This window comes from Gossypium raimondii, chromosome 10 (genome assembly GCF_025698545.1).
Source record: "Gossypium raimondii isolate GPD5lz chromosome 10, ASM2569854v1, whole genome shotgun sequence".
Taxonomy (NCBI): Eukaryota; Viridiplantae; Streptophyta; class Magnoliopsida; order Malvales; family Malvaceae; genus Gossypium; species Gossypium raimondii.
Genome location: NC_068574.1, coordinates 29,024,843 through 29,033,417, shown reverse-complemented (window position 1 = coordinate 29,033,417; position 8,575 = coordinate 29,024,843). Strand labels below are relative to the sequence as shown.

At 34.0% G+C, this 8,575-nt stretch overlaps 1 protein-coding gene across 4 annotated transcripts; it reads left to right on the top strand.

Moving 5' to 3' along the window:
- The first annotated feature begins 821 nt into the window (after positions 1-821).
- Positions 822-8,133, top strand: LOC105777337 (transcriptional corepressor LEUNIG_HOMOLOG). 4 transcript variants are annotated; one of them, XM_012600560.2, is made up of 20 exons: positions 822-984; positions 1,087-1,177; positions 1,307-1,366; positions 1,450-1,547; positions 1,910-2,019; positions 2,116-2,399; positions 2,493-2,547; positions 2,682-2,793; positions 3,332-3,381; positions 3,468-3,740; positions 4,123-4,194; positions 4,376-4,603; positions 5,697-5,838; positions 5,917-6,026; positions 6,280-6,429; positions 6,732-6,887; positions 6,990-7,106; positions 7,222-7,419; positions 7,600-7,763; positions 7,907-8,133. In XM_012600560.2, exons 3-19 carry the CDS (start codon positions 1,335-1,337, stop codon positions 7,741-7,743), a joined length of 2,331 nt encoding a protein of 776 aa, XP_012456014.1. In that variant the 5' UTR covers positions 822-984; positions 1,087-1,177; positions 1,307-1,334; the 3' UTR covers positions 7,744-7,763; positions 7,907-8,133. The 4 variants fall into 4 exon arrangements, with proteins under 4 accessions (XP_012456014.1, XP_012456015.1, XP_052478078.1 ...); XM_012600561.2 differs by having other exon boundaries at positions 7,852-8,133; XM_052622118.1 differs by having other exon boundaries at positions 4,126-4,194; positions 7,600-8,133.
- Positions 8,134-8,575: the final 442 nt, after the last annotated feature.

Sequence of the window (8,575 nt, the reverse complement as noted above, 5' to 3'; positions counted from 1 at the left end):
AATTTAGAAGAAATATTAGTTTACCTTTTTTTAGTTTTAATTTTAAGAATTTTTAGATTTATACATATTTAAAAATATTTTTTATTTTTTAAAATTATGATTTTAAATTTTTATAATAATTTTTAGTCTAATATTTTTTAAAGAATTTGTTTACAATTATTGTTAAGAAAACTTTAAAATATTAAAATATTTTTAATTATAACTGAGAAACCAAATTAACTGCTAACTTTTTGAATTAATGTACAATATTACTTTTTTAAACGAAAATTAGCAATCGAGTGATAAAAATATAACAAATTGATAACATTAGTAACTATTATGTAGTATTTGAAAGTTGGGTGATCGAAATATAAATTTAAATAAAATTTGAGAATAATTGATGTAATTTACCTAAAAATATTTATATATTTTTATAAATCGAATCAAATTCGTGCATATTTTTATATTAGTTAATTTTTAAGGTTTATCTTATTTATTTTTATATCATTAACTTTTATAATTAGTTTTAATTTATTAAAATTCATTAATCTAAATTTTCTTTTAAATTTATTCATTCATAATAATCACAAATATAAACATTTTAAAAATATTCCAAAATTTAAAATTTTTATCGAAATGCAGTCTAAGAAATTAGGGAAGTGTTGTGAGATTAGGAATTCTTTTTCATATTAAATTACCTATTTATATCAAAAAAAGAAAAAGAAAAGAAAAAACTTAGAAGTATATATAAAAGCATGTGGTGGGTCCTTTAGCTGACGTGGTGTGTGAGAACTGAGAAAGTCCGAACCAACTATTCTGAACTTCAAGGACTCCAAACCTGAGGTTTGTTGAGTCAGATCCCGAGTACCCGAATCTCTGGTTTGGATCTTATTCAAACTCTCCTTTTGGCCATTTTCACTTATGTTAACTATCATAGATATCAAATCAACTTATTAAAAGGAAAACCCTAATTCCATTTATAGCTTCCTTTTCTGAATTCATAAGGTCTTACCTTTTTCCTTCTTCTTTAATTTAATCTCATCTTTTATTAAGATGCTTTATGGAAATTTATGATTTTTTTTTAAAATTGTTTCTTATTGAATGCAGAAACCAATATTAGATCGCTTCTTCACTAGGTCAAGAGTGGTAATGCAGGCTTTGATCCATTGACTTGATCCGTTGAATTGCTCCCTTTAAGGTTAGTTTTGATCAACGTAGTTTCATGTTTTACAATTATAATATCTTGTACTAAATTTGTAAACTTTTTTGGTAAATCGAATTTTTAATTTAACCCTACATCAATTTTGCTTTGCTTTGTTTTGAGCAGTTAATTAATTTGTTTTTGAGCTGAAACGATGGCGCAGAGTAATTGGGAAGCAGATAAGATGTATCTATATGATATTTCAGAAAATGAATATTATTTTTAGTTTAATTTGATTCCTTTACTTCTATTTAAATTTTGGTTGGCAGGCTTGATGTTTATATATATGATTATTTGGTAAAGAAAAAACTGCATGTCACTGCAAAGTCCTTCATGACAGAAGGGAAAGTCGCCCCGGATCCAGTAGGTAAGAATTGGGTTTGACTATGTACAATTTCTGTTAGTTAATTCATGACATTGTGTGACTGAAGATTTTATGCAGAAATGGAGTTCTTATATGAATCTGTTTTTACCTAAGTTACATTGACTTTTGACTTTACCTAAAAGTACCTTGTCTTACTTTTCTTGGGCATTTTAAATGGGTATGCCATTTAGATTCTTAACATTAATGTAAGAAATGCCAAATTAATGGTCGTAATGGAGGGGGTAATTTTTCTTTGGAATTAAAGGTTATACTTTGCTTGGGTATGTTGTAATTGTGTAGCATATTGTTGGTTGAGGGAATCTGGTTTTACAAGTGATTTATTGAGGACTTGCTTGTTTACCCAGCGATTGATGCTCCCGGTGGGTTTCTTTTTGAGTGGTGGTCTGTCTTTTGGGACATATTTATATCGAGAACAAATGACAAGCATTCAGAGGCTGCTGCAGCATACATAGAGGTGACTTCTTACAACTTTAGCAAGTATTATTGTAAGTACCTTGTCATTTCTTCAATTTATACCAAATGATTTGAACCATTATGGATTTACTAACAGGCACAACAAATCAAGGCAAAGGAGCAACAGCAGTTGCAGATGCAGCAGTTGCAACTGATGCGTCAAGCTCAGATGCAACGCAGGGATCCTAATCATCCTTCTTTAGGTGGTCCTGTAAATGCAACTGGCTCTGAAGGAATGCTAGGGCAGTCAAATGCAAGTGCATTGGCAGCAAAAATGTATGAAGAGCGCATGAAACACCCAAATGCAATAAATTCAGAGACATCCCAGCCACTTCTTGATGCTAGGATGGCCCTCTTAAAATCAGCTACAAATCATCCTGGGTAAATATACTTGTACATTTTAGGTAAGGTATTTTGTCTATTGCGATTAACATTTTTCTGGTTAATGACAAATCAAAATTGTCTCTGATGCAGTCAGTTGGTTCAAGGAAATCAAGGAAGTGTAACTGCAGCATTGCAACAAATTCAGGCATTGATTCTACTAACTTTTTTTTGCTACTTGGAAAAAGTTCTTTCTGTATTTGCTGCAACATTTTGCAATCAATATCTTTCTGTTTTCTTGAACTAATATATATATATATATATATATATATATCCTTGCAGGACATTAAGGGTGACGTGAATTTGGGCGGTCCACAGAGAGCCATGCCCATGGATCCCTCCTCAATTTATGGACAGGGAATCATGCAGTCAAAACCTGGAATAGGAAATTCAGGTACTCTTTGTAACTACTCGTGTTATATTCACTTTGCACCATTCACCTTGCTGCATACTAATGAGATTCATTTCCATAACCTAACTTCTAATTACCTTGTCATGGATTTATTGATTTACTATAACATTATGTCATTTCCATTCAGCCTCTACAAAAAAATTTATATTTGGTTTCATCACAGTCCATCTTATCTTTCCTACCTTATTCAACTCACGTGCTTCTAAATTTGGCCAATATGATCCCAAAAGTTTCAAAAGGAAAGCTAGTAGGTTAGGTGTTTGCTTGTGGGCTACTGCAAGATATGCTTAGTGCGCTGTAACTTAAGATAATTGGGTGATTCTCTAGTTTGGCACTGTCGTTTGCTAAATCTAGCTACTCTAAAAAAATACTGCATGAAGTTGCTGTTTCTATTTTGTCTGGTTTATTTCTCTTTTGAAATGAAGGCACCATATATAATAACTTTTGGTTCTGTAGTTTATTAAATCGAGGCATTCCTGTATATATTCTTATACTTCCATGCTTACTTTTCTTCTTTAAGGTTTGAACCCTGGAGTTGGTAGCCTTCCGTTGAAGGGTTGGCCATTAACCGTAAGCTTTAAACTAGACTTGTGTCCTTAATTTTTATTTTCCATATCTGGGTTATTGTCCTTAATTGACTCTGTCCTATTTTACAGGGCATTGATCAAATTCGGCCAAATTTAGGTGCTCAAGTGCAAAAGCCATTCATACAGAATGCAAACCAGTTTCAGCTTCTGCCGCAGCAGCAACAACAACAGGTCTTAGCACAGGTCCAGACACAAGGAAATATGGGTAGTTCCCCTATGTATGGAGATATGGATCCTCAAAGATTTTCAGGACTATCTCGAGGCACCTTAAATGCAAAAGAAGGCCAGCCAATTGTCAATGATGGATCTATAGGTTCTCCAATGCAATCAACTTCATCAAAAGTAAGGTTTCCCTTCCAGAATTAGTTTTAACTGTTGTATTATTCCCTATTGTCAAATATACCTTTATAGTTTTCATTTGTCTTTCAAATTCTTGTTTAAGAGAAATAAATAACTAAATTGTCTCTATATATACTTGTGACAGTTGTCATACCATCTGCTTTATATAATCAAGATAATTTGCAACCATTGATTGTCTCTATATCCCTTTGTTATTAAGTGCATATCTTATACTTTTCTCGTTAAATTTACGGCTAACATTATTATTTGGTAATGGTGGTTGTACTAGTTCAGTAGTTCTTAACAAGTTCTAATTATTATAAAATTGATTAAAAGTGGTCAACTTTTTGCTTAATTTCATCTGAACCTCTTTGTGGCCTTTCAGCAGATGAACATGCCACCAATAAGACAATCTTCCTCTCAACAAGACCCATTGCAGTCACAACATGTGCAACAGGTTGAGATTGCTTCTGTCTTGTTTCTTGGTTATCACAATGTTTCTCGTTAAAGACTTACAGTAGGCTGCAAGCTGGTGGTCATATGAATTTCATGAATTTGTAATGGGAACATTTCTCAACACTATCCTCTATTTTTTCTTGTTGCTTAAATTGACAACTATTACTTGTATGGTGTGTTAGAATAACCGGAAAAGAAAAGGGGCTTCATCTTCTGGTGCCGCTAATAGCACCGGTACTGGAAACACTGTGGGTCCTTCTAACTCTCAGCCATCAACCCCATCAACCCATACACCTGGTGATGCAGTAGCTGCAGTTAGCAATATGCAGCACGGTAGTAGCATGTCCAAAAATTTGATGATGTATGGATCTGATGGAACGGGTGGTATTGCATCATCAACCAACCAGCTGGTATGTAATCCTAATTTATTTCCAACCTAAGGGTTTGTAGTAGATGTTTTGAACCTGCAATAGTACTAACCACAAAGCATTCCAACATTCTTGTAGCTTGCTGAAATCTTTTGAATGCGAAATTGGTATGGAGTATACGGTGTTGTCGTAGCATGTTGGCAAATTGTCATTTGGCCTTGAATAGTCATGAAGTTCTAAATTTGATAGTTCCCATCTTATGACCATGATTATGGGCGTTCTTGTCAATGTACCAGGCATGACCGTTTTCATCTAGTTCTTTTTGTCGAAGTTAAATAACCACCAAACAAATTGCTCATTACCCACTTTTCCAAAAATAACAAATAAGTGATAAAAAACTTCTTAACAGTTTGTGGTTTGGATAATATAAGCTGGAATACATTTCTGGTTCCAATATCCGAAACTTGGATCTATGATGCCCTTTCATGGCATTTAGGGCCCTACAACTGAAAAATTTGGCATGTAATGTTGGTCACCATTAAGTTTTGTGAATATCTTGAGACCGATATGGTTTATTTTGCTTTCAATGTTTAAGTATTCCTTATGTTTCTTGGCTAAAATATTGATGCCATAGCTGTGACATTGGAGACACATCATCCTTTAGCAATACGGAACTTGTTTAGAATCTTGCATAACTTTCTTCTTTTTAGTTCTCTTAATTTTTTGTTTTTATTTACATGACTAAGGATGAATATTGTTATTGTAGTACAGCATTTTTATGTTATTCATGCCAGAGTTCATTCTGGAGCTGCTCATGCTGTAGTATAGAAAATATCAGGGTTTCTCTATCCTTTCGGTTGGACTCTGGTTATGGCTTAACGGATGTCTATATATTGTTCCTTAAGTGAATATTTTGATTTCTTAATGGTTTTGACTTTTGAGGCTATTGAGAGATCTTGATACACTCTCTTTGAAGAATGTGGCAAGATTGAGCATATCTACATGACACTTTGTTCTTAGCATGTTTTCATTAGGGTTTTGTTTCCTAATCCTTTGTTATGTAAGTACAGATTTCAAACCTAGCCTTGAACAAGTCATTTCAAAAGCCTGCTTATGATGTAATTTGCAATTGCAGGACGACATGGAACATTTTGGAGATGTTGGCTCCTTGGACGACAATGTGGAGTCTTTTCTCTCACATGATGATGGAGATGGGGGGAATTTGTTTGGCACCCTAAAACGAAATCCTTCTGAACATGCTACTGAGACTTCAAAGGGTAACATATGAGTTCATGCTTTCAGCACTCTTTATTCTTCAAATTGACCACAGTAATGACTTGTTTTATACATTTCAGGTTTTGGCTTCAATGAAGTTGGTTCAATACGTAAAAGCAATGGCAAAGTCACCTGTTGTCATTTCTCTTCTGATGGAAAGCTATTGGCCAGTGCTGGGCATGACAAGAAGGTATAAAGCATTGTAGCATATAAGGAACGAAGATTCATATGTAGCATGCAGTATAAGTTAGGATTATCAATTATTTTGTCATTGATTGTTTTATTTCCATAAATGATGTAGCCATGTGATGCTAAACTTCTTGGATCCTTGCAGAATATTTATGGGAATATTTATGATTAATTGGAAACAAAAAAAGAAAAAAAAAAACTTAAATGGAAGTGTGGAATAATGATGTTCATGCTTGTCAATTTCCTGTCAGTAGGCTGTTCTTTGGAACATGGAAACTCTGGAAACTGAATGCACACCTGAGGAACACACTCATATTATAACTGATATTCGCTTCAGACCAAATTCCACTCAGCTGGCAACATCTTCTTTTGATACAACAGTGCGAGTTTGGGATGCTGCACAAGTATATCCTCTAGCTCCTTTGTATTTGCATTTGTGTGTAATTCTCTCTTATGGGCCCCTTTCGCCCGTTTCTTTTGTGGTAGTCTTCCTTCCGGTTTTACATTTAGATTTTAGACAACTACACATTCTGCTATTGTCTATGTTGAATTAATGCTTACACCATTAATTCTGACATTGTTTGATTGAAGACAAAACACAAAGTTGTTATAGTCACAGAAAAGACTCACCAATTCTAATTTGTTCAATGCTGGTGAATTTTGTGGTTTTCATATCAGGGATGCTTGTTTTCTGTTATTTTTGCAGCCAAGTTATTGCATGTGGAAATATACAGGGCATACGGCACAAGTTATGTCCCTTGATTTTCACCCTAAGAAGAATGATCTTTTCTGCTCTTGTGATGGTAACAGTGAGATTCGCTTTTGGAACATCAATCAGTATTCTTGCACTCGTATCTCCAAGGCTAGCGTTCTAGATCCTTAAGCTTTGTTATATTTTAATAGTGCAGCAGGTTCTTTTGGATCTGATGTTTTTCATCTAAGTTACTTCCACTGATTGAAGCAGGGAGGCTGCAGTAATGTCAGATTTCAACCAAGAATAGGACAATTTCTAGCTGCGGCAGCGGAGACTGTTGTGTCTATTGTGGATGTTGAGACTGACAGAAGAACACAGTTATTGCAGGTAGAAATATCATTAAATATGTAAATTTTTTAAAGGAAGAGTATATTACCTCATTTATAGTGTAACCAATTTCGGCACAGTATGGTTTCATCTGGAGAAATTTATTTACTCTCAGGGGCACAATACAGAGGTTCACTCTATTTGTTGGGACACAAATGGAGACTTTTTAGCATCTGTCAGTCAGGATTCTGTTAGAGTGTGGTCGCTGGCCTCTGGAGAGTGCATTCATGAGCTCAATTCTAGTGGGAACAAGTTTCATTCTTGTGTTTTTCATCCTAGCTTTCCTGCTCTCTTGGTTGTTGGTGGTTATCAGGTGCCGTTTCGTATTCTTAAGTTATCATTTGCCATTTGTTTCACCCACTCTTCGACTCCTTGCAGTTGATGATTGATGGCTCTATTTCCATTTCATGGATAGTTGTCTGTATTATTTCGGATATGGTATTTTTTACCTTGATTGTTCTCTGACTATCTCTTAAGCTTCTATCTTTTGCAGTCACTGGAGCTTTGGAACACAGCTGAGAACAAGTGTATGACAATTCCGGCCCATGACTGTGTTATATCAGCCCTGACACAGTCTCAAGTTACAGGGATGGTTGCCTCTGCCAGTTACGACAAATCCGTCAAAATATGGAAATAACTGTGTCAGCCAGCTTTTAGGTGGATCCGATCTTCCATTAGCAACTCTTCCATTTCCTTTAGTTCGATATTTTCAGTTGATTTACTTTGGGCTAATTTCTTTCACAAGGTTTTAATAAGGTGGATTGTTAGTTTTTCATAACTCATCAATGGCGGGTTTGCAGTGTTGCATTGTGGGAGTGCTATATATTCTGAATTTGTTCAAACATCAGAGACACACAGGTAATTTTTGTTGTGGCTTGGGGATTGCTCTGATATAGAAGAGGTTTTGGGACATTTTAATATGTACATTTACTTAGGCGATAGAGTTTACTTATTATCCAAGAATAAAATCTGTCAAAGTGTGACTTAATTTGAGAAATGAAAATATTGTGTTAAATGATAGACAAAATGGTTGGCTTTGGCACTTTATACACACAGAGAGACATCAGCTGAAGGCATTATTATAAATTGTGGATTACATTTATATCCATAATGCCTTGCATTTCTTTCTTTTTTGTTTTTGGTATTTGCTGTTTGTACCCTTCCGATAATTCAAATTAACCCTATCTATTTATTAAATTTTTTTATAGAATTTTATTTATTAATTGCCTTTTGTTATTTCATGTTTTGCCCGTGGATGACAAATGCCACTATCATTTAATTTCATATATTTAATTCATTATTTACCTGTTGGTCTATTTATATATTTAGATGATTTTTATTTTGGTATAAAATTATATATTAAATGTTATTAGAACTTTTGGGCATGGTACTAAAGTTATATCAACATTTAATAAAACAATGTGAAAAATATCTAAGGTTTGCAAAGTTATACAAAAGGTTATCTTATA

Coding starts and splice junctions, on each gene's coding strand:
- LOC105777337 (XM_012600560.2), top strand. CDS start 1,335: ATGGCGCAGAGTAATTGGGAAGCAGATAAGAT. Junction 2,020..2,115: donor CTGCTGCAGCATACATAGAG/GTGACTTCTTAC, acceptor ATTTACTAACAG/GCACAACAAATCAAGGCAAA. Junction 7,107..7,221: donor GAAGAACACAGTTATTGCAG/GTAGAAATATCA, acceptor ATTTACTCTCAG/GGGCACAATACAGAGGTTCA.